Source organism: Nuphar pumila, chromosome 4, assembly GCF_984573655.1.
Source record: "Nuphar pumila chromosome 4, dmNupPumi1.hap1.1, whole genome shotgun sequence".
Classification (NCBI taxonomy): Eukaryota; Viridiplantae; Streptophyta; class Magnoliopsida; order Nymphaeales; family Nymphaeaceae; genus Nuphar; species Nuphar pumila.
Genome location: NC_143252.1, coordinates 139,548,353 through 139,573,580, shown reverse-complemented (window position 1 = coordinate 139,573,580; position 25,228 = coordinate 139,548,353). Strand labels below are relative to the sequence as shown.

General features: G+C 38.6%; 2 protein-coding genes and 1 non-coding gene across 4 annotated transcripts; 2 read left to right on the top strand and 1 right to left on the bottom strand.

Moving 5' to 3' along the window:
* Positions 1-909: 909 nt before the first annotated feature.
* Positions 910-9,850, top strand: LOC149841301 (putative pectin methyltransferase QUA2). 2 transcript variants are annotated; one of them, XM_090003742.1, is made up of 9 exons: positions 910-1,418; positions 1,548-2,331; positions 2,636-2,768; positions 3,103-3,343; positions 3,825-4,050; positions 4,189-4,364; positions 4,510-4,813; positions 5,912-6,050; positions 9,319-9,850. In XM_090003742.1, the coding sequence occupies exons 2-9, from the start codon at positions 1,556-1,558 to the stop codon at positions 9,475-9,477; spliced, it is 2,154 nt and encodes a 717-aa protein (XP_089859868.1). In that variant the 5' UTR covers positions 910-1,418; positions 1,548-1,555; the 3' UTR covers positions 9,478-9,850. The 2 variants fall into 2 exon arrangements, with proteins under 2 accessions (XP_089859868.1, XP_089859869.1); XM_090003743.1 differs by lacking the exon at positions 5,912-6,050 and having other exon boundaries at positions 9,319-9,427.
* A 2,887-nt stretch (positions 9,851-12,737) lies between these two features.
* Positions 12,738-12,824, top strand: TRNAY-GUA (transfer RNA tyrosine (anticodon GUA)). Its single transcript is given in 2 exon segments — positions 12,738-12,774; positions 12,789-12,824. It is a non-coding gene; the product is annotated as a tRNA-Tyr (tRNA).
* An 8,735-nt stretch (positions 12,825-21,559) lies between these two features.
* On the bottom strand, positions 21,560-25,024 carry LOC149841299 (uncharacterized). Its single transcript, XM_090003741.1, has 5 exons — positions 24,675-25,024; positions 24,002-24,443; positions 22,591-23,914; positions 22,337-22,483; positions 21,560-22,245 (listed from the first exon to the last, which is right to left on the bottom strand). The coding sequence occupies exons 2-5, from the start codon at positions 24,050-24,052 to the stop codon at positions 21,725-21,727; spliced, it is 2,043 nt and encodes a 680-aa protein (XP_089859867.1). The 5' UTR covers positions 24,053-24,443; positions 24,675-25,024; the 3' UTR covers positions 21,560-21,724.
* Between the last annotated feature and the right edge of the window lie 204 nt (positions 25,025-25,228).

Genomic DNA, 25,228 nt, shown 5'->3' with positions numbered 1-25,228 from the left:
AGACAAGTAAGGCAGGTAAATGAACTGAACAGCTCGAGACTCTGCTCAGTTTTTCTCATTACAAACTCATTTGTGATCCGTTGGTATAGCTGGTGAGCCCGAGTCATAAACAATTTGTTTAGCTTAAATAAGTTCAACCCACAGCTTGGGAGAACTCATATAAGTAAAAAATAGATATGTTTTGTATAAAATATATATTTTAAGTGTAAAACATAAAAAGAAGAATGTATATATATATATATATATATATATATATATATATATATATGCATTAAAATTTAGAATACAAAAAATATATATATTACAAGTGTAATGTTTAAAAACCATCCAGGTGGTATCCCATGTGGTAAGCGGGGTCCTGCCAAGCTGAAGGCCCAGGTTCTAATTCCACAGCCTCATGGGGCTTAAGAGATATCTGGTAGGGGACTGCCTAACCTCAGCTTGCCTTTTAAAAAAAGAAGTGCAATATATAAAAAATATATATTTCATGTATAAATAGCATTTTTTTTATATGAGCCTGTTTGTATTATGCTTGTCTCATTCAGGACTTTGTCAAAAAAGAAAGAGGAGCCAAAAGGAAGAGGGGGGAGCTTCAAAGAAGCATTCAATTGTTCAGTTTCTTTCTTACTAAATATATTTACACTTACATACAAGCAAGGTGGTGGTGAAAATGAAACACTAAAAAAAAAACATAATGGGTTGGGCTCAAACTTTCAAATAAGGCAAAGGGAGAAAGTACATACATTATAAATAAATTATGTGGAAGCAGTGTCAGTCACCCATCTGATCCCCATCATGCACTCCCCCACTTGGTAGTGATCCCATCCAAGTCCAAAAAATGCGGCCCCATTTGGTCTATTTTTGGGTGCAAAACACATGGGGGTGTTTGTTATAATACCTGCAGGGGGGTGATTATCTTGCTTGAATGACGGGGAGATTTTCCTCCTCTCTTCCACCCCCAGCCCCTCCTCTCTCCTCACGGAACACCAGATCATTGTTTGGTTTTATTCCCTGATTCAAGATTTGATCCTTGGTGGTTGTTCTGGATATACACATTTGCTTTTGTTTTATCTTTTGTTACTGTGGGAGAGAGAATTAAAGAGGGGATGCGTTATTACTGTTGGTTGGTAGGGGGGTGTTTATATTCCCTCTTTACTTGATCTCCATTTGCTTCAGTAAATTCGGGTGGTGGGTTTGGAATTAAAAGGTGGGCTCTGAATCCCCGACTCCTACAGAGGTTTGGTATGTACTACTGATGCATCAAAGGTATGTAATTAATCTGCACGGAGGTGGAGCAGCGATAGAACCTCATCACACTGTTCCACTACGGAAACTTTTCTTCTTCTGCTGCTGCTCTGTAAGTAAGGCATTCTGCTGAGTTGGGTACCCACGGTTGTACGAGGCAGAGGTAGACCAACGTGAGTTTTCTTGTTCTCTTTTGTTCTTTCTTGTGTTTTCAGAATGTTGGTCGTTCTGTTCTGGGAACGTGGGGATGCCCAGATCGCTAATTGGTTCTGAGGGGAGATGGTTTTGTGGGTTGTTTGCAGGTGGGAGGATGTCGCGGCCCCTTCAGCGAGGCAACCGGCGGGTCTCCGACGGTGGCGATCCGAGCAATTCGCAGGCGAGGGACAGAGATGAGAAGGACGGCGTGCAGCCACCTCGATCCTTGGGTGGCACTCTCGAGATCGCGTCGCTGTTGAAGTTCTGGAACAGGCGGAGCAGTTTGCCTGCTGGTGGCGACGATCATGGCAGGGCGAATTCGAAGCCGTATGCGGAGGCGAACGGCCTCGGATCCGGTCTGAAGGATCTGCCATTAGCGTCTGTCCGGCTCGAATCCGGTGCACCCAATGCGCCCCGGAGCCGGCCCAGTTTGTCCCTCAGAATTCTCAAATCCGGTCTGGTTGTGGTCGTTCTTCTTGCTCTCTGTGGATCTTTCTGGTGGACGTTAACAATCCCGCCGCCGCCGCCGTCAAGCACGACGAGTTCTTATAGGGGTTACCGGCGGCTTCAAGAACAAGTGATGGAGGATTTTTCAGATATTGGGGTGCTCTCACTTGGGCTGGCTAAGCTGAGGGAGTTAGATTTCTGTCCCCTGGAATTCGAAGACTATGTTCCCTGCTTCAATGCTACAGGGAGTTCGGAAGAAGGATCTGCGGATGGCGAGCATTATGAGCGGCACTGCGATCCGAAGGCAAAGCAGAGTTGCTTGATCCTCCCGCCCAAGGATTACAAGGTCCCCCTGAGGTGGCCTACTGGGAGAGATGTGATATGGAGTATGAATGTGAAAATTACGGCTGAGGAAGTTGTTTCGTCGGGAAGCTTGACTAAAAGGTGAGCTGTTGTGATTTCTTTCTTCCAATTGATGTTGGTCTTGTTTCCTCTTTTAGTGCGATGGTCGATGTCGATTTCTTAGTGAATTAATTGGTGTTTTTAATTGTTAATTTGCTCAGGCAAGAAATTCATGCTTACTTGGATTTCTTGTTATTTACTGCTTTCTATTATGTCTGGTGGTGAAAAATTCATGATCTGTAGTCTTTTAACATCCTGTTTTACCAAGGGGAATATGTGGTTTAATGATCATGGTTTTCCTTTAGTACAATTCTTGTTAGTTTAATCAGAGTTTCATATGTTTCAGAATGATGATGCTGGAGGATAACCAGATTTCCTTCCGATCGGAGACTCTTTTTGTTGATGGAGTTGAAGATTATTCACATCAAATAGCAGAAATGATTGGGTTGCCAAACGAATCTAAGTTTGTTAATGCTGGTGTGAGTATGCTTTTTCTTTCTTCATGTTCAAATCTTGGTGATTTATCCATTCTTAAGGAAGCACTTATATGCCTAAACCATTCAAAATATCCAAATAACCTTGATGCTTGCGTGGACGTTGCCTCTTATTTTGCTTTTATTCGCTCTTGGTTCTGGTTTTGTGATTCATTTTTACCTTGAAATAGAGGGTTGATTAATGAAACCTAATCGATTTGTTAATTTGTTGCTGTCTGCAAGAATTCTGTTGAAACTGAATGGAATGCTAATGTATGTGTTCTCAGGTCATAATCCTTCTATGCATTGGCTTATTCTTATTCTGATGTGCATCTTGCAGATTAGAACTGTTTTAGATATAGGCTGCGGTTATGGTAGCTTTGGAGCACATCTCTTTTCGAAGCAGTTGTTGACAATGTGCATTGCAGACTATGAGGTTACTGGCAGTCAGGTTCAGTTAACACTTGAACGAGGTCTTCCAGCAATGATTGGTTCATTTGGTTCAAAGCAATTGCCATATCCATTTCTTTCCTTTGACATGGTCCACTGTGCAAGATGTGGAGTAGACTGGAGCCAGAAAGGTACTATTCTGATCATTCTCTACTAATCCTGCATTGAAGCGTATAAATCATTTATGCCCTATCCGAGGTAGTGTACAATCCAGTGTTTAGGCTTTGCACATGTTTATGCATACAAAAAATTATATGGCGTGTACAAAACTTGGAAGTTGTGTTCGTGTATGTGTACGTGCGTGTGCAATGTGTGGTTGCTTGTATTTTCTAAATTGCTCAGCCGAGTTGAATATTTATGCACGTGGTTCAAGTCCGATGAATGAACTGAAGAGTGAACATCTGGCCATTAGCTCCTTGTATGTTGCTGTATACCATGAGCTCTTCATTTCAATACCATACAAATATTGGAGGGCATATGAAGCTGTCTGAGTTGGCCAAATTGCCAAAAACTAGTAACTGCCTGATTTAAGTAGTTTATATGGGATTGTGCTTTTGAAGGATCCGACATATGGTCAGCGCAGAGTTTTATGATGCTCTTTGTTTTATTCAGGTGGTGCTTTCCTTATTGAGGCTGATAGAGTTTTGAAGCCTGGTGGCTACTTCGTCTGGACCTCACCAGTGGCAAACACTCACAGATCAATGCGTAACAAAGAGAACTTTAAAAAATGGAACCATATTCGTAGTTTTGCTGAAAACCTTTGCTGGGATTTACTTTCACAACAACAAGAAACTGCTGTTTGGAAGAAGACGAGTAAAAGGGACTGCTACACCTCTGGGTGAGGAGCAGAAATTTTTTTTTTATTTCATAGTTCTTTTTTTTTTAATTTACATATTTGTGTTAAAAGATAGAACTATGACCAGTAAGTCACAAAATGCTGTGTTGCTAATTATAAGTTACTGCATGACTTCTACAGGAAACCTGGTACACACCCTTCTATCTGCACTAAGGGACATGATATTGAATATCCATATTATCGACCGCTTGTCTCCTGTATAAGAGGAACTCAGAGCCCTCGATGGATTCCTATTGAAGAACGTACAGCCTGGCCTTCTCGTGCTAAACTGAATTCCACTGAGCTTTCTCCTCATGGTATGCATTGCTGATGCACAACTAATGGAAACATATGATAATTGAGATGTCATGGTTGCTACATAGATAGAAAAATGGGTCTAAATATTCAATTTAAATATTTCTTTTTTATTGGTTCATCGGTAACAATTTATTTATACATTAGGAGTACACAAAGAAGACTTTGACGAAGTGGATATAAGTTGGAACTTGATGGTCCATAATTACTGGTCTCTTCTTTCACCTCTCATATTTTCGGACCATCCAAAGAGGCCTGGTGATGAGGATCCTTCTCCACCTTTTAACATGCTTAGAAATGTAATGGATATGAATGCTCGTTTTGGTGGCTTTAATGCTGCTTTGCTGGATTCTGGAAAATCTGTTTGGGTCATGAATGTGGTGCCTGTTGGAAATCCAAATTATCTTCCCCTTATCTTGGACAGAGGATTCATTGGCGTTCTACATGACTGGTATGTAAAATCCTTCTTCCACATTTCTGAAATACTCAGCAGTGATGTGCATACATTTTGTTGAGAGGGACATAACCCACTGCTTTGGTTGTTTCTCAATTTCTGTTGTTCTTGAGGCTTTAAAGTTAGAGACAACTTCATTTTTCTATTACCCGGGTCTAGCGTTGTCGCTCCAATTCAATTCCATGTTCTTTTGTGCTCTAAGACCGTGCCGTATGCTGTAGTTTCCCACTCTTGATCTCATCTTGTGTTTTTTAGTATCTGGTCCTCTTGAACTTCTTTCAAGAGAGTGTTCATCGTATATGCTTCTTTCTTGAATGAAAGACATCATCAAATTAGCACCACATTTTGTTTTTGAACAAGTTCTATTATCAAATTGATTGGCTTCTGCCTTGCCTGGAGTTACAATGGTTTAGTCTATTGCTGGGTTGGACTCATGCTTGCGGCCTTGGGACAGCTGCTAAGTGCTTAAAACTACATAGTGATATTGCTCATAATCAGGGCTGATGCTGATCTTATTTCTTCCTCTCCTAAAGAACACTGATGCCCCAGTGTAGGAGGAATCCTCATTGGCATGAAGCGGTGGCAGGAGATAACAAAAAATTATCAACATTTAGCGGTGGCAGGAGATAACAAAAAATTATCAACATTTAGCTAGCAATGACATCTTTCAGATAATATCTTTATGTCCTTTGAACTGTCAGCTAACTCCCTGCAGCTATTGCCAATGAGTGGTTTTTATTTAGTTTACTCGTCTGCCACCCAAGCTTATTTTCCCTTATTTTTAAGGGTGTTAAGTGGTTGTGGTTGTGTTATCCTGAAGTTCCTATTATAAAGTTTATGCCTAGTGGATAATAGCAGTTACAAATGTGTTGGAGAGCTGAAACGTTAGCACTCCAATCAACATCCTTTATGAGCTAATTGAAAATACAAGCCTAAAGGAACTTTATTTTGCTTATAAAAGGTCTTTTCTGAGACATCTTACACTATGTTGTTGGGTTTTCTGTCTCGTCTTCTGGGCCTCATTATTTAGTAAAAACCAAACTACTTTTTAATTTTGTACTTTGTTCAAGATTATAATTTTCTATCTCTTTTCAGGTGTGAAGCATTTCCTACATACCCTAGAACCTATGACATGTTACATGCAGATGGCCTGCTTTCACTTGAAAGTGTGATCCAACACAGGTGCACTGCATTTGACATATTTTTGGAGATGGATCGAATACTTCGGCCAGAGGTGACATTCTAGCACAGCCATTTTGAAACTGCCTTTATTCAGGCTTAAACATCCTTGTGGCTACTTATTAGGAATAATATTATCTGAACGATTGGGCTTTAACTATGCAATCTGGTAGTTTATTCTGTCTGTTTTAACAGGATTGGTGAACCATAAGAAAATGCAATTGCTAAAATGTGCTAAACTATTAATTTCCCCCCAATAGTTTTTTTCTCTTATGGTTTATCAAATGGATTACTTGAACTAAATGCTTACAGTTATTGTCTCAACCAATTGATGCTTTAACTGATCTTCACTCAATCTATATGTACCATTTGATGATTGAGTTCAAGTTTAATTTGATAAGAAATTCAATTAGATCTTTGGACAACCCTCTTGAAAGTTGAAACTGTAAGCAAAGAGGCTAAAAGTTACACTGCTTGTGCATTGCCTAATCCCAGCTAATATTTTTCATGGTGTCACACATCACCTTTTTTTAAAGCATATTCCTGAATATGTGCTTCTTTTTGATAATCTACAAATCTGGATCGTAGGTCTGGCATATTATGTTTGGTTACTATTGTTGTTTTGTTCTTTGTTGAGCTAATGGAGTCACCTGCCTGTAGAGCATCAACCATCTCTAAGATGGATGGTGCTAGGGGTCCAAAAGCATAATCAGATGATCACTTCATGCTTGGTTCCTTTGGAACTTGGCTTTTTTTAGTGGAACAGGTTTTCCATGATAAATTTTCCTGAACAAGAGGCTCCATTAGATTCTCTTATTCTCAAGTCTTCGCCAAGAACAACAAGGAATTAACTAAAGGTTGAGGGGCTTTTGGAAATCAATTGTAACATGCAATCAAGCAGCTCAAAATCGTGGCTACTTTTCAACCATTTTCCTGCATCCCTAATGCTTTACAATAATTCTCCAAGATGAAAAGGAATGGAATATCAAGATCAACTTATTAACTATAAATCAAATGCATGGATTTGTGATTTAAGATATATATAATTCCACATCGGATTTAACTTTGTACCAAAAATGTTATCAGCAAATGTGAGAAAGCTCTTCATCATCCTCTTTTTCTAGAAAGCCACAATTGAACCTAGACCTTTAGTAACATAGTTTGGAGTATAATTGTTTTGGTAGGCCTGTTTTTTGCAAGTTCTAGTTTTTTGTCCTGCAAAAAAATTGTTTGGCATACACTACATCAGTCTTTCCTAGTCGAAAGAATGCAACAGAAGGAGAAACTGTAGAAAATAAGATACTAAAAAAGGAAAAACTGTAGATGTTTATTTCTTTGTTTGCATGAACTGATAATGAGAACCCAATGTTTTGGAAGCTGAAAGTCTGGTAGACAATTTTACAGGTGTCTGTTGAAACTACCAGATGAATTGGCTTTTGCAGCCTAAGACTATGGATAGGTCCAAGGCCAAATTTGTAGGGGGAGAAATCGTTGAATTTCTCAATCTGTCATAACAAAGCTTGGGTGCATTAGGCCTTTTTTTTTGCTTTAAAACTTCTTTTACATTCATATGTGGAAAGTTGTTGTGGAGGTCTAGAATAACTTCTCATACTGCTAAGTATTCTGCATGGTATTAGTGTTTTTTTCACTATGTAGCATCAGCATAACAAATATAATATTGAAAGGTTAGGGAGAGAAGTGCTACATGCATTTGCATAGTAATTTCAAACTGAACTATCCATACATTTGCTGGTGATTGGTTGTATAATACAGACTGTTTTTTTTGGCTGCCTGACTGGAGCCATGACTCTTTCTTCTTCCAAAGGCCACGATTCTTGGACTGACTTTAAAGAATGATCCTTTTCTTGTGTGTGTATCATTTCTTTTTCCCTCTTTTTTCTTCTTTCCTTATCATTATTGGCAGAACAGGCTGCATCTGTATCTGGAGACCAGACTTGTGCAACGGCTTCACTTGCCATGAATTAGACTGGGCCTTGTATAGGGAATAGAGTATCAAACACTGATATCTTTGTGCAGAGTCTGTGTCAGAGACCATGATAATGCACAACTTTGGGCCTAGGCCCTGATGCCTTTATTTCTATCTTACCTCCAAACTTTCCAACAGTGTTGGTGCTGGTTTTGCCATTGGATTACATTAGCGTATTGGGAAGCACATTGCTCAATGGGTTTCCAGTTTGTAAAATCATATGTTAAGGAACATTTTTCTGACACACGCCAATCCTATCTAGCAATTAGCCTGGACATTCTTGAGTCTCTTCTACGTTGGCTTTTCCGGATGGTTTATTGGGTGATCACTTTGTAAACCAACTTGTTGCAATGCTGCACTTCATTTTAGTCCAATGACTTTGTCTTGCCTCTGCTTTACATGCCTTGTGCAATTTTACTGTGAAAAGTCTATGAACTCTGTTTATCAGGTTGTCGTCTTATGTCATCTTCGACGAGCACATCTATTAATGATATAAACAGCAGATTGGAAGAAGGAAATTATTGACCAAATAAAATATGAACTGGGACCATTTGAAAAATTGCAGGCCAAAAATCAAATGGCTTCCTAAGAAGGATTTGGTGCTTTACCGACTCCTTTTGACTCTTTTTTACTTTTGTTATATATATATATATATATATATATATATATATATATATATATATATTGCTGTTAACAGAAGGAATCCAACACCCATGTACTTCAGCCAACTACTCTACACCACTATGTGACACAAATGGCACTTAATATACATATATTATCATTTACATAATCAGAGTAGAGCCAAGCACCCATGTTCATGGGCTGAGAGGAGCCAAGCACCCCATGTTCATACTTGGCTTGGTATTCTTCAAGAGGAGCTTTGTGGCTTAGCTCGTTGAACCTATTTTGCGAGCCCAAATATACTCTCAATAAGCCAGCTGAGGTGAGCCATGAGTTGCTGTTCCTCATTTCCCGGCCTAATTACAGGTGCATGGTTGTGATTAAAGACCTAGTCATACATGTGGATTATTTTCTATTCTTACAGTTGATAAGCATGAATAACTGTGTGGCTGGGTTAGCATGTTATTGTTTTTGCGGATCATGGGTACTATTTTGGTCCATGGATCTACTTGTGAATTTGTCATGAAGTTCATAATGTTGGATGTCTTCATGTTTGTTGGATCCTTTTGCTCCAAATACTCTTATGAATTATGGAGAAAAAGCTTTGTTTGTTTGTTTCGTTTGCATATTGTAATACATTTCTGCACTACTGCCACCTTTGTTCTTACTCTTTATTTGATGAATACATTAAGCTTAACTAATGTATCATGTGCAGGGATGGGTGATTCTCCGTGACAAGTCTTCTAACATTGATGTAGCTAGATCTCTTGCCACACAGATGAAATGGGATGCACGTGTGGTAGAAATAGATAGTAATAATGAAGAGAGACTCCTCATCTGCCAAAAGCCTTTCATGAAGAAACAACCAGTCTGAAGATGGCTGTTGCATATTTATTTTGATTTTGTAAACCTTTGGAAAGGTAAAAGATCATTGGTTTCCCATGATAGTTGAGTGTTATAAAGTTCCACCAAGGAAGAAAAGTGAAAAGCACGAGGAATAAAGAAGAGATCAAAGATCTGACAGGGAGAGATCACAAACAGTTTGGTGGACGTGATTTAGAAGCTGAGGAACCGCAAGGTGTCCTTAGGATGTGTAACATGTGCAGTTGGAAGAGCGTGATAAGGGGTTCAGTAATCTTCTTGTTATAAGGATACAGGAGGCACTGATAAATTATGATATTCTTGTCAAAATTACTGAATAATGAATGATGTAGTCAATTCATAAAACGTTAATGAATGATATTCATGCACGACCACCTTATTGTTTATTTCTGAAATTCATCCACGACCACCTTGTTGCTTTCTCTTGTTTGACAGGTTTTGAGTATATAAATATTAGATTGTATCCTTTCGATGAAAAAGCATGTTTTTTTCAGTGGAAAAGGTTTTATGCATTTATGGTGAATTATTTTTTGTATCGCCGGAAAAACCTACATACAACAAATTCCAACTTTTCAAGATCTGATTCCTACTAAATTAAACATGTAGATCACATTATTAGGTTAGATTTGCCAAAAAACAAAAAAGAAAAAATATGTTTTGGTAAGTCAATTGTAGGTCTAACCGATTGTAGCCCACACACATACTGTTTTCATTTCTTTTCCCACTCGATTCCTATTGCTTTCAATCGTTCGTCTCTCATTTTTTGTATTTTTCATGTTAATATTTATAATTTTTTCACTTTCCTCTCATTTTTTACATGTTTCCTTTTTTGCTTCTCACACGCTCCTAATCCCCTCCAAAACAAATTATGCTTCATGCTTTATACTACTTTCTAACACAATGTTTCCCTGTTTTTGCTTCATGCATCACATCTTATATTCATTTTATCCTAGTAACTACGGTGTACCGGAAGGAATCCTTCTCACTACTTTCCATCACCCAAATACTGTACCAACTGTTGCCCATCCACCGCATAAACATTTCTTATAAAACCATCTGTTAATGGTAGGCATCTGGTTGGTACCCAACTCTAGATGGACCAGGTTTGGATTGCCTACTGCAGCCCGAGCCTGACAAAAAGTTGGGCCTGGCTATTAAATGGGCAGGGCTGGAGTAGAGGCAAAATGAGACCTCAATGCGCCAGTTTACTAGTTGAGCCTAAAGGGCCCAATCGAGCCCATCTAGGCCACAGCCTGTCAAAGGCCAGGGGCTGGCCCAAAACCAACAAGTTAGACCGGGCTTTGGTGGGCTGGGTCTAGGTCAGGCCTGTCCGACCTTGCTGGACTTTGGGCCACACTGGCCCGATGCGCACCCTTATCATCAGCTCATCCAAACATGCCACACTTCTAGGGCCCATCTTTGCCCATGCCATGTGCTTCACTCAGTCGTTGGATCATGAATGAGCCCATTGAGAAGCAACCAGGAACCACCTCAACATCACCTTGTCTCTTGAGTGGGTCATTGGGCATAGCCAATAAATTGAATGAATGAATAATCCTGAATTTGATCTTCATTTGATTGAGTGTATCATGTTAGAGCGAACCCGATACCATTCATCCGAATGTCATTAAAACACTATGATCATATGGTTTTCAACTTTTTATTTTGCAAACTGTAGATGCCGTTCATCTAAAGGTATCAATGGCTTTGAAAAAAATGTGGGGGCCCATTTATGAGATGCTGAGTTCAACCATGGTGTTTTGGATGCTGTTTATCAGATGGATGAACGGCATCAGAGTGATCTCTGATCCATTACTGCCAGAAGTCCCGCACTCAAGTTGAATTGAAAACATCATCCCAAGGATTAAGTAATCGTATTTGTGCAGGTATTGGGTCATGAACAGTCCTTACAACTCATTGAGCAATTCAAGGTATCCATGATTGATGTTCCCTAGTTTGGATATTAGTCCATCTGCCAGTGCACAGGTAGTAATAAATGCCTCTTAAATGGGCTGGGGCCAAGGTAGGATGTAACCCAATATCTGCCCCGATTAGTCAGATTCGGTAGCTAAATTGGGATCCGATTAAAAATCGGATTAGGACAGTATCATTTTTTTATTGAAATTCAAACCTGAATCCAATTTAAACCCAAATCTGACTAAGATCTGAATCCAATTAAGTATAAATATCAGGTTTTAGACTAGTCAGATCCGGTTTCGGTTCTATTTTTTTTTTCATCCCACTTCGAATCCGATTAGGTTGGATTCGGTAATGCCTAGATCTGACCCGTTGACATCCTTAGGCCAAGGCCTAGGCATTACCAGCTTAGGGATGTAAACGGGCTGGACTTGGTTGGGAATTGGGATCTAAGCAATGTTGAATCCAACCTAATTTTATTTTTGTGATTGGATTTAGATTTGGATCTGAATAGGATTGGAAAAAGGCTATACAGATCCTGCATCTGATGAGCTAATGAGACATTTTTGCAAGAAATCAGGTTGATTATCTTTTAGATTTGGACCTGAATCCAATTATCAGTAGGATTCCATCTGCTTTACTGAATTTGACTTGTCGAATTTGGATTTAGCAAGATACCCGACCCAAACCCGATGCTTTGACATCCCTACAGTACCAGGCGTGCTGCGCGTTGCAGGTTGTGCATGCACTAGTGCCCTGGGCATGTTAAGCTGTACAATGTACACTGGATCTTTGACCCGAATCCAACACAGTGCTTTGGGATATAGATCTTAAAATAAGATCCAAATGTATTTTCGGATCAGATTCAGGATTAATGCGATCAGACTTTCTTGGACTTGGGTTCAGATTCAGATCAATATTTTATGTTGGATTTGTATTCAAATATGAATCAAAACAAGGGATGTCAATGGATTGGATATTATCTGATATCCAACCGAATCCAACTTCATTTAGCCAAATTGAAACCATATCCAGTTATAATCTGATGTTGATATGGTTTTGGTTTTTTGGTACTGAGTCCGATAGATATGGATTTGATGGATTGCCGAATCTGATTACATGTAATAAAGCTGATTTGTTATATTCTTTCATCATGTAAGTCTGAATCTGTTTAGCCGACTAGTCGGATCTGGTATTGACTGCATCCGATGGAAATCCGAACCGTTTACATCCCTACATTACCTCCTGGTTGACATCTGTCTCATCTGATTGCAACTTAACGGAAAACGTTTAATAAATGTTTATATATTTTATTGTACAACTCGGTATCAACAACCGACCTTAGCTCAGTTGGTAGAGCGGAGGACTGTAGTTGGTTTAGCTGTCATCCTTAGGTCGCTGGTTCGAATCCGGCAGGTCGGAGTTCTTTTGTCATTTTATTAAAACTTTTACACCTTTTTATTCTCTAAATTTTATCAAATTTTCCTTATAGGCTTATCTTTTGACAGAAATACCTGAAACAGACTCACGTTTTCTAAAACCATACAAAACCGAAGGTGGTGGGTCCAGTTCTTAATTACACGTCTTCAATTATCTAGTCTGAAGAACGTGTAATTGCCTGTATGTCTTAGCTTTAGGAGTACTCATTTTGCAGTTTTGGCTGGCATTTGCCCTCTTCTTGCAGTGAGCAAGTGGTGTCCTTTACAAGATCAAACATGTCTTCAATCACTCTCTACTTTTAGTTGTCATTATCTTCTTTTTGTGGTGAGCATTGAGCAAACACATCTTAATTAAGTTTAATTTAATAAAAATTATGTATGCACCATTTCTGGCATTAGTTGAGCTGGGGGATCAGCCTTTGATGGAAGTGCCAATTAATTTCAAGATTTTGGGGACCCTTTGATCTTGACTTTCATTTCCTGTTCTCAGCCACAATGTCAACTTTCACTAATGTTTTAATCCATTATGATCAACATATCACCCACATGAAATATATTAAAATTAAAAAATAACATATTAAGACCATAAAATTTATTATCCATCAAGTTTATCTAATTAAGATACAAAAGTCATTTTTCAGAATGATATGTAATTTCTCATATAAACCATTCTCAAATTCATCAATATATAGATAGAGTGGATACTTAATGGTTAAAAAATTCCTCTTGAGATAAAAAAATTAATAAATTACTTACTTTGGGTTTTAACAACTCATAATATGATTTTTGAAAGATTTTTTTTTAAAGAAAATATAAGAACTAAGATTCTACTTGAATTTCAAATACGACAATTTAGAAAAATCATTTGCATATTTGATCAAATCAGCTAATACCCCTACGAGTTAGAGTATAAGAAATCAAATCATTTATAATTGAAAAGTTATTTTACTACTTTGTTTACGATGATTCACACATGTAGATTCATGCTTGATAATGATTCAGTAAAAATTATTATAAACTCACGCTTTTAAGCATCTAAGACTCTTATATCAATAATTAACTTATTTCACTAGTTAAATGTGAAGGCAAAATAATATCAACTTAATATTTAAATTAATTTTGACAAAGTCACATTGACCTTCAATAATTAGTTCTCTCAAAACATTAAAAATATGTTTGACCTACTAACTGTTCACAATAGATAGATGAGCAAATTAGTCGCGGTGGATACATGATGCACATTTTAAAAAGTAAACATGTACTTAGGTAAAGTAAAACTCCACACTCACATTGCCATCATTTAGTTTCATAATAGTCTCTATAAAAGATTATATTATCTACCTCCATGATTAAATATAATTTTACATAAAAATTAAATAATTAAAGATCCAAACTCATGTTTTATCATTTATTCGAATAAAAAATATTTTCATCAATTTTTACCACTAATATGTTATCGAGTATGATTGCTTTAGTGTCATGAGAATATAATCTAAATTGGTACACCTAATAAACACTATTCAAGTAATTATAACGAAGAACAAAATATGAAACATGATAAGATATCTCATTCTTGATCATTGATACAAATTGAAACGAGATCATTCATAATTAAACTCTCTTATGTTTCAATATATGCACATGTTAAATATGTCTCTCAAACAATCTCATTTAATTCATAATAAGCCAAAAATTGTTTTGAAAAACTTTAAGTTAAAAACAATTTGCAACACAAGGATTATCAATATTCATATTCTCAAGGATAAGATAAAAGATCAATGTTAAAAACATAATACTTGAAACAAAAACCACTTCTTATGAAAAGAATAATAAATATCACATTTTTCTTTGAATTTGCACATAAGCATATGAGTATCTCATTTAGATCCATGTTGGTGGGTTAAACAAGAAACCATCATATCATTTAATAAAAACTTTAGATATTCATGTGAAAAAACGATTGAAATTTAAGAAATAAATGTATTTTCAATGATAGTAAGGGTATTACCTTTACATAATAAAGTGAGGGCATTCACATATCCGTATCCAAGCAAACCTCACACGACATCCATTTATCAATCAAGACATATGATCAAAATTATCATAACAAATAAACATGTTGATCTAATTGACAAATATAAACCTGCAACAATATTTGGATCCAAAAAATTAAAAAATGAGTAAAGATTCAAAACACAACTAATAAAGGGTTCTAAACTAGAAACTGTTTAGTAAGGGCCCAAACCACCACTAAAAAAATAAGATTTATTAGCATATGCATATAATACTTTTATGAACACCAACAATAATAAGATCTAAATAAATAAATCAAATGGGTATAGGTCTGGATCCAAATGCACAACTCAACAAATATAAAATAAACTCAATGCAAGACTCAATTTCAACTTTAACAATAGATAATCACATATAATCAGTTTGGATGAACATTAATCTAAAAAAAGATTCAAAACCTAAAAGTGAATATAAGTATGGATCCACAATCAAGATCTTATGAACCATGCTACTAATAAGTCCGATCCAAAAATTAATAATGGTCTTAAATGAGCACAACATATAAAATTCAACATGCATGGTTAATAAGTGCAAACATAAACGTGGATATAGATCTAAAAACCAAGATCATGAAAACATGTTATATGTAGAAAAGATCCAATACGATCCCTTAAGTGAACTCTAAAATTCGGATCACAAGTATAAAATAACTAAATGGATCCAGTTAAAGCAAAAATCCTAAAATGAATTAGAAAATGAGGTTGGATCCAAGAGTGGATGCAAAATCTAATTTTGGATCCAAATCAGAACCCAACAACAAAAACATGCATGCATCAATTTTTTACCTTCTAATGATGAAAAAACACCATTATAATCTATCTATGTAATAATGGTTTCAAGAAATTAGAAAAAAACCCATGAATCTTTCATAGTTAGACTCAAGAACGCATGAGCATGCAATAACTCAATAAAAAAACCAAAGACTATATTGTCTTGCCAAGTGGATGAAACAAAATGTTATATATAGGATTAAAAATGTACCTTACTCCACTCAATTTTTTATGATCAATCAAACATTTCTATACACAATCACCAAAGAGTATGATATCACTTTTAAATTGTTGAAATTTTTGCACGATCCAAATGATAACCATGATAATGACAATAGCCAAAATGACTTGGAGGCATTCAAGTGCAATAGTGTTGAACACAAGCTCGCTTCTAGGATACAACTAAGCATCCACCTCTCGTGCAATACTAATAACCATGGCATTGAGTAGGTTAGTCATCATGACATAGCTACCCTGAACAACTTTGCAAGATAAAAGAGAGAGAAAGGAAGAAAAGGCATAAGAAGAAGGAAAACTCGCAGATAGATGACCTGAGGCAACTGAGGTTTATATAGTCTCCAACTCACATGGATCCATAAAGGCCCATTAAAGCCCAAATGATTAGCATGCACCCATCAAAATCCAAATGACTACCTGCAATGGATTGTCAATGTAAGTAATGTCCTATCGTGAGCTGCACGCCTCCAACATCCCATCGTGGCTGCCACTAACATACCATCATGTTTAGACATGTTGAGGCTAGTCATTAAGGCTAGGTGATGTCTCACAATAAGGTCGCAAAAGACCTTTGATTGCCTTGGTAAACTATCAAAATGTTAAAGTAAATAAAAGCTTATTAAGAAATTTTATGAGGTATAAATTTATCCAAATATTTAATAAAAAGTTTGGTCAAAGTCATACCAAGACCAGACTAGACCGAACCGAACCAAGTTGAATCCAAATCCAAGTTTGATGTTTAAAGTTTAAATTTTAATTAACAAGCCCAAGATTCAAGCCCTTCAAGGGCCTTGCCTTCTAATCCAACTCTCCATATTTTAAACTCAAAATAGTTTTTCCAAGATCAATGTTGGACTAAACATTTTTCATATAGTGGGCTTTTCCTTCCAAAAAGTATTATTGAAAAACTAGGGGAAAAAAGGTTATTTTTGCCAAAAACGTTGATACAAACGAGGTATAATTTCGAGCCATATATAACAACACAGATCTCATATCATAGGATCAAATTTGGTGGGAAGCCTGAAATGAATCTTCAGTTTTTGCAAATCAAATCACCTTGGATTTGAGATCTATGGCAATTCAAGGCAATTTGAGGTTTTTTCAACCCTAACTAATGGTCTTTAAAAAGTGTTGCTAAAAAACATTTTTTGGATTTTCATCTACCATTTGCACAAAGGGATTTCCCTTGGTATAGTTATTGCAAAATTAGTGGCACAAAAGGAAAGAGAAAATTTCATTTAGCTACCTCATAGTTAGCACAACTCTATTTGAAAATCTCAAAATCCTGTCAGAAAACTTGCTTTTTTTAAGAAAAGGTTTTAGAACATAAGAAATTATATTAAAAAATATAATTTTGTTGATAAAAAATTTGTAGGAGAAAGATTTGACTTATTCAGATTTTGTAAATTCTTTTTTGAAAGCCTTTTAGAATGTGAGAATGCTTATTTCAAATCTTGATGGTTCTTTTTTCAAGAAAAGGTAAAGGAAAGACAAATTTTTTTATCTCCGTAGCTCAAAGCTCACCACCACGGATTTAGGTATGCAAAGAAACAAAATGTGTATAAGTAGTTAATGAATTGATTAAAAAAATTAAATGAAAAAGACATTGATTTGAAAATTATATTTTTCAAACTTTTGGAGTCCGTTTGGTTTTTTGAGGCTCCTCCCCGTTTCAGTAGCACTTGAGTGTAGGTTTGATAGTTCTTGCAATGGCTTCTATAGCACTTTTTGCATAGGTATAACAATTTGGAGCGGAAGCCTAAAGAGGGTTAGAGTGCAGGTAGGACTAAAGTAAACATTCTTTTTAGGGTAAACACTCAGGTATAAAATTTTTAAATGTTTGATTCTCTTAACTCTAGGAGTTAGCTTTGATTTATAGGAATTATGCATGGAGTATTGATTCAGAGTTTTATGAATTTTACCTGTTCTTATCCCCAAAGGGAATATGACTCATCTAAAAGAGTCCCACACCAAAACACCCAGGAGGAGTCCAGCTTGAACTAGGACACGCCTTTTCCTAAAGCTTATCCGCACACACGCAAAGGGTGGAACGACAGAGTGGGTTTGTAGTCCCATTTTGGACAACACACCCATGGGTGTCGTCCCAGGCATGATGACACACCCTTGGGTGTCGTCTCAGGCAGGACGGTTGGATGGTACCTTGGTGGGATGTCTCAGCCGAAAAAAGGGGTGTTTACAAATTTCAACAAAAAATCTAATACGGATCAAAATTTTTAGATCTTGTTTTCAAATTCATGTTAAGTCTTGGATCCAAATCTCATAATTCTTACATCCTAACTTGATTTTCAAGGAAAATTTTCATATACATTTCCATTTTCAATATTAATTTAGTAAATTGAACCAAATTAATTCCATTAATATTATCCATTGTTTTTATACTCTCTCTCTCTCCATCTCTCTTTCAGAAGATGAAGCCTTCTTGGTTTGTAGGTCCCCTTTCCACAGGCTTTGTATTCAAGTAGTTTTTCTCAAAGTGGTGCAATGGAATGGTTGGGTGAAGAGAAAGAAAAGAGTAGAGAAGAAGAAAACCAAAATGAAAAGGGAAGAAAAAAGGAGGAAACAAGGAGAGGCGGGGAGGGAGAGATCAAGTAGACCTATTTCTGTGAAAAAAAAGCCAAAACTGTGAAACCGTAGCCAATGAAAAAGAAGGTAACGACATGTTAGGTTTCAGGTTCTAGCTTCCGGTTGTGTATTTTGTCTTCAGTACAAGAATGGGGCTGGCTTCACTTTTAAATTCTCTCACTATCACTACTTTCAAGGAGAGGGTGGTGTATGTCCCCCCCCCGATGATTCACTGAATCCCACGTCTGTGTTCGGGGCTTTGAATGAGCACCACGTATACAAGCACATGGGGCTCGTATTCTCGTGTATGTTGACATAACTTTGCATCGGACTCTGGTGTTGTTGCAAAGACTTAAGTATCCTTTCTTGCTATTCTTCTCATAAAGTGATGGTTTGAGAAAATAATAAAAATGCCCTTCATTCAAAAAAAAAAACAGTTCAAAAAAAGGACAAACATGTCCTCCATCCAGAAAGTCGAGGATGATGTTGACTCTTCAAAGTCTTCTTCTTCTTTCTCCGTTCAAAAAAAGGACAAACATGTCCTCCATCCAGAAAGTCGAGGATGATGTTGACTCTTCAAAGTTTTCTTCTTCTTTCTCCGTTCAAAAAAAGGACAAACATGTCCTCCATCCAGAAAGTCGAGGATGATGTTGACTCTTCAAAGTCTTCATCTTTTTTCTTCGTTCAAAAAAAGGACAAACATATCCTTCATCCAGAAAGTCGAAAATGATGTTGATTCTTTAAAGTCTTCTTCTTCTTTCTCCATAAAACATTGTAAAACCCTCTCTCTCTCTCTCTAGATAAGAAATCAAGGGAGACAAAGAGTTCTCCCTGGAGAAGGTCATAAACATCAACCCTCTCACTCTCTCTCCCTTCTCTCTCTACTTCTATGCACATCCAACAGACGATCCTACATTGCTCCATCAAACACCGACTGACCTGCACACTCACTATAGCATTGTTCAACTTGAAGAGTTGTGGAGCCTGATTCAGAGTTTTTTCCCTTACAGGAGAAGGGTTTTGGGGCTCCTCCCAGTGTGGGTAGCATCGTTCAACTTGATTCGTTGTGGAGCCTGATTTAGAGTTTTTGCCCTTACAAGAAGGGGGTCCAGGGGGGCCGCCCCTGGCGGGGGGCTCGGGGGGCAGCGCCCTCCGGACCAAATTTTTTTGGGGCCTTCCAACAGCGATTTGTAGTGTTATCGGGCTTTCCTACAGTGATTTGTAGTATTTTTGGGTCTCCAACGAGCCTCACAACGATTTATAGTGTTATCCGACTTTTCAACAGCGATTTGTAGTGTCTTCCGCAAATCGCTATAGCGATTTATAGTATTTTTGGATCTCACTATAGCGATTTTTTAGTGTCTTCCGCAAATCGCTATAGCGATTTATAGTGTTTTTGAATCTCACTATAGCGATTTGTAGTGTCTTCCGCAAATCGCTATAGCGATTTATAGTGTTTTTGAATCTCACTATAGCGATTTGTATTGTCTTCTGCAAATCGCTATAGTGATTTATAGTGTTATTCAGTAAGCAAATCATTGTAAATCACTACCCAAATTAGGACCAACTTGTCAGGGCCATATCTCCTTAACCGGAGGTCATATTCCAAATCCGTAAAAAATGGTGTCTTCGTTATTGAGTCTAGTTTATTCCTGTAAATTTTAAGCAATTTCTATTATCATTTTATTCCCCATTTTAACTAAAAACCAGACCTTTATTATTTTGTGTTATTTGAGTTGCACAACACCATTCTCGCTTGACATCCACATCTTGATTCTGGCATGCTCCCTGTTGGATTTTCCATTGATTTTTTCCAACCTTGCTTGGAACAAACATATGTCTTTCTCACCACGACACCCTGTGCATTTTTCGACCACGACACCCGGGACCCGTGCTGGGAGGGAGCCCCCGGACCCCCTCCTGTAAGGGCAAAAACTCTAAATCAGGCTCCACAACGAATTAAGTTGAACGGTGCTACCCACGCTGGGAGGAGCCTCCAAACCCTTCTCCTGTAAGGGCAAAAACTCTGAATCAGGCTCCACAATGAATCAAGTTGAACGATGCTATCCACGTTGGGAGGAGCCCCCAAACCCTCCTTCTATAAGGGTAAAAACTCTGAATCAGACTCCACAACTCATCAAGTTGAATGATGCTACCCACGCTGGGAGGAGCTCTCAGACCCCCCTTCTGTAAGGGTAAAAACTTTGAATCAGACTCTACAACTCTTCAAGTTGAATGATGCTACCCACGCTGGGTGGAGCCCTCAGACCCCCCTTTTCTGTAAGGGTAAAAACTTTGAATCAGACTCCACAACTCTTCAAGTTGAATGATGCTACCCACGTTGGGAGGAGCCCCCAGACCCCTCTCCTATAAAGGTAAAAACTTTGAATCAGGATCTACAACTCATTTAGTTGAATGATGCTACCCACGCTGGGATGAGCCTTCAAACCCTCCTCCTGTAAGGGTAAAAATTCTGAATCAGGCTCTACAACAGTCAATGTGCAGGTCAACCGGTGCTTGATGGAGCAATGTAAGATCTTCTGTTGGATGCGCATAGAAACAAAAATAGAAGGGAGAGAGTGAGTGAGAGGGTTGATGTTCATGGCCTCCTCCAGGGGAGATTTCTTTCTCAGATAATCCTGCAGTGCAGAAACTGAGTCTTAAATAATCATTTTCGGGGCACTTAAGTCTTTACAACCACTCCTTTTCAAGAATCGTCATTTTTTTTTGGCACCAATGGAGGAGAGGGTACTTAAGTCTTTGCAATCACATCAAACTCCAACGCTAATTAATGCTGACAAACATGGGGATACGAGACACACATGCTTACATATGTGGTGCTCTTTGGGATCCCCGAACATGAGATAGTAGCTAACTGCCCTGTTAGGGGGGGGGGGACATATAACCTGCTTCGCTTTCAAGAAACAGTTCATCTGTGCAATATATATATATATATATATATATATATATATATATATATATATATATATATATATATATATTTGGAGAGATCAAAAATACAAGCCCAGACACTTGATCCTTCAGACCAGAGGTAAGAAAAGCATGGCTAGAATTTTCTATTTAAAAACCATAGAATGATGAATAAATTGACAATGGTTGCAAGCCCAAATACAAAAAAGCAAGTGAATTCTATCTATACTGCAATCCATATAAAAAAACTGGATGCTAAACAAAGATAAACACTACTACCAGCACACCCTTATCTTCTCTTGGACAAGCGTTCATGCCCATCCGTGTGCTTATCCCGACCAATTTGCCTAGACTGGCTACCGGCACGGCTGCGGTTGCTGCCAGAATGCCGAACGGTTGACCGCCCCTTGAAGGATGATGATCCCTGGCTCGAACGCCGCGATGCCCTTTGCCGGGAGCTCCATCCACTATCCCCCAACGCAGCCTTTGCGATGCTGTCAATGGCTGCCTCCCTTGCTCTCACTGGTTTGATTGGCTGCTTGTTCAGATAAGCCAGATGCGGCAGAAGGCTGGATACTGTTTTCCTCAGCTGATCTTCACCTACATTAGTCTGAACTGGGTTGCCAAGCAGATTCAGCGCCACGAGCGTGCTGTAATTAGCCACTACCTGCCCAAGTGCCTTGGTTGTGGTGATCTTATTAAAACTCAGATCCAACACAGTCAATTTTAGCAGGCGATGAAAACCTTCGACATCGCTAATCTTGTTTCCTGCGAGGTATAGTTCCTTAATAAGGGTGCAATTAGACAAACCTGTGAAAACAGAGACATAGTTTTAGCGCTCTATACTCCAACAAAGGCTGAAACAGGGGTGGCATTTCAGCAATAACATCAGAGTCTTTACCATGGCCAATTCGGGATATACGGTTGTAGCTGAGATCTAACACTCGCAATCGAGTTAATTCGCGAAGGCCCTCAATGGTGACGATCTTGTTTCTTGATAAGTTTAGTGTGTGAAGGCTCTTGGGTAGTGATCCTGGAGTTATGTGCACTGCAAAAAAACAGAGAAGAAAATTGGTTAAGCGATACACAAAAATAACCAGTCTTCACCTGAACTGATTTAAAGAGACATTCTTGAATAGGCTGTTGGATGCTTACCAATGAAGTTGCCAGAGAGGTTTAAGGTTTTGAGGCTGCACATTGGTGAAAAGGTAGGGATCACTTTTAAGCCCATTCCTGAAATGTGGGCTACTGTTGATAAGGGGTTCATGGTCTGAATGATGTTGTTGGCATGCAGAACTTCATTAGGAAGGCATGGACGCCTCGGTGTATGATCACAAATTTCCGGTGATCCTGAGACCTCAAGAGAAGGGGTAAACGCTTCTTCGGATTCGTGATGCTCTATTGTAGTCTCGACATCGTCCACTGGCAGAACAGAGTCGGCATCAATACTGTTAACCCAGTCATCTACCCAACTGTGAGAGGATGACCGTGTGGGGAAGGCCATCCACTGATTGTAGGGCAGGCCTCCAGAAGCTCTGTTTGGAAACACATTATTCAATTTCGAATTTTGTGCGTTCATGGCTTCCTTGTCATTCACTGTCGTCTGATGCACGTCGAAAGTGTCCGATGAATAGCCTTCTTTCTGAATGGAGTCCCTGTGATTGATGGCCAACTGTGGAGGTCTGCAAGACTCTGGTTTTGGTCTGTGAAGGTTTCTGTGACTCCATAAGAAGAGCTTCCACCATACCCTTCTACTCCTTGATGGAAGAAGCTGACTAGAAGACAGCCGCTTTAGCGTCACCTTGTCTGCGCTGTTGGAGCTCATCACAGACAATGGGCTGCCCTCGATTCCCTGGATTCCTCCAGTATGCCAGCATGAAATTTCTTGGAGATCATCATACGACTGTGATTTTGACGGCGAAAATAGAGCCGGGATAATCTTATTGAGAGCCCTTGTCTCCAAGTTTGAGCACGAGCGCTTTAGTCTCGGCGAAGGAAGCTGTGATCTGGGGAATTCTGTTCTCACATAAACGCCCGGATCGCTAAGATGGCCGCTCCGGGTTGCTTCATCTCCAAAGAATTTCTCGGTTGAATCAGCAGGAACAGACTCTAGAACAGAGAGATCACTATGGGAATTGCTCCTTGGATCATCTAGTTGAAGATCGATGTCAGGGTATCCTCTACAATCCAATGGACTCTCCAGTTCATCGCCTCCTTCGTAAGCGACCTCACCGACGGATCCATCATGCCTTTTCGCCTCAAACGTCGGATCATGCCATCGAGCTTCATCCGAAGTACAATTCATATCTCCTCCCATTTTCACCTCACGATGAGAGCCCTCCTCTGCACTGCAGGGCAGTACAGAGACATGGAAAGAAGTCCCATTTGTGCCATCCGGAGAAGAATTATCAATCCTTTCAAGCTTAACTTGCAGGGCTTCATATCTATTTCCTGCAACCGCAGGCTTAGAATATCCAATCTACAAAAAACCACGAAAAAGAAAAATTAGCAATCCCCAACAACTGTGAAACAAGCAACGAAGGAAAACCAAACAAACATGCCTGACCTTTGATTTCTTCTTCTGTAAGAGCACAGAGAAGCATGTGAACTTCGCCATTGTTACACAAGAACCAAATCACCAACAGTTCAAGAAATTTTGGTACAATTTACAAGATATCCAAATCAAAATCGACAAAAAAATGCAGAAAAATCTACAAAAAGAACTCGACTACTCTTCCCAACAGCTGAAACTCTACTGAAAAAACAGGGGCAGCACAATAAGGGTGAACCGTTAACCGTAATCAATAGGCAACGCTCTTTGCACTCGACAGACTCTCCAAATACATGAAGGATTTGAACTCGGGTAATGAAGAATGAATAGCACAAATAGGCCGTCGACTTCCCACACCCTCAACAAGGCGCCAAAAAAGATGGGTATCTTAGCGGCCAGAGTGAAAGACACAACCCCTCAAAAGAGCCACACAGAGAACACGTGTCGACATCCAAACCTGCACAATCACAAAAAATACATCAGAAAAACCGCTCAATGCAATCAACAACACCAACAAATACATCAATCCCTTATTCTCTTCTCACCCATCAACCAAATTCACAAACATGCGTTTTCACCAATCACCAATAAGTAAAAAGAGGAAGAACAACAAAAACAAAAACAAAAACAAAAACAAAAACAAAAACAAAAACAGAGAAACCATACAGAACCGTGGTGGAAAACTCACTGTTAGCATAACAAGCTTCCCATGAGAGAGAGAACTGGCATGTGAGATGACAAAGACAAAGAGATGCCAGAATGAGGGTGTTTCTGATCACTAAAATGGGTATCTTCGGGTACTAATTTTGGTAGGGAGGGGAAGGTAGGCTGCTATATTTCAGCAGCATCGACGGTGTGAAATGGTGCTGTGCTTGGGTGGGGGGAGTTTTTTAGTTTGAACAACAATCGAGGCTGGAACTGCCAAATATATAACCTCTCCCCCAAAAAGAGAGAGAGAGAGAGAAACGAACCACACAAACCAACACGCTAGAACAAGGATTGACACACACCGCTATTTTTCCAGATTGTTTCCTTTTTCCTTCTCACTGCAAAAGGACAGTGTGTTTATTTGATACCAAAAACGCCCCACCAAGATGGTGATTATCTGACTCAAAGGGAAGGCCGTGTCTATCCCGCGTGGGAAAACTCGTGAACAGGAAATGCTGCCCTTTCTTGGTAACAGAGAGTCGAAATGCGTGATGCGGTACGTCCTTTATGTGTGTTTTTTTCTTACTGCTGTTG

Bases quoted from the DNA above. Each gene is read 5' to 3' on its own strand.
- LOC149841301 (XM_090003742.1), top strand. From the start codon at position 1,556: ATGTCGCGGCCCCTTCAGCGAGGCAACCGGCGGGTCTCCGACGGTGGC. The intron at 2,332-2,635 runs GTGAGCTGTTGT...CATATGTTTCAG, and splicing joins TCGGGAAGCTTGACTAAAAG to AATGATGATGCTGGAGGATA. The intron at 4,051-4,188 runs GTGAGGAGCAGA...TGACTTCTACAG, and splicing joins AGGGACTGCTACACCTCTGG to GAAACCTGGTACACACCCTT.
- LOC149841299 (XM_090003741.1), bottom strand. From the start codon at position 24,052: ATGGCGAAGTTCACATGCTTCTCTGTGCTCTTACAGAAGAAGAAATCA. The intron at 22,484-22,590 runs GTAAGCATCCAA...GTTTTTTTGCAG, and splicing joins CCTCTCTGGCAACTTCATTG to TGCACATAACTCCAGGATCA. The intron at 22,246-22,336 runs GTAAAGACTCTG...CTGTTTTCACAG, and splicing joins TATATCCCGAATTGGCCATG to GTTTGTCTAATTGCACCCTT.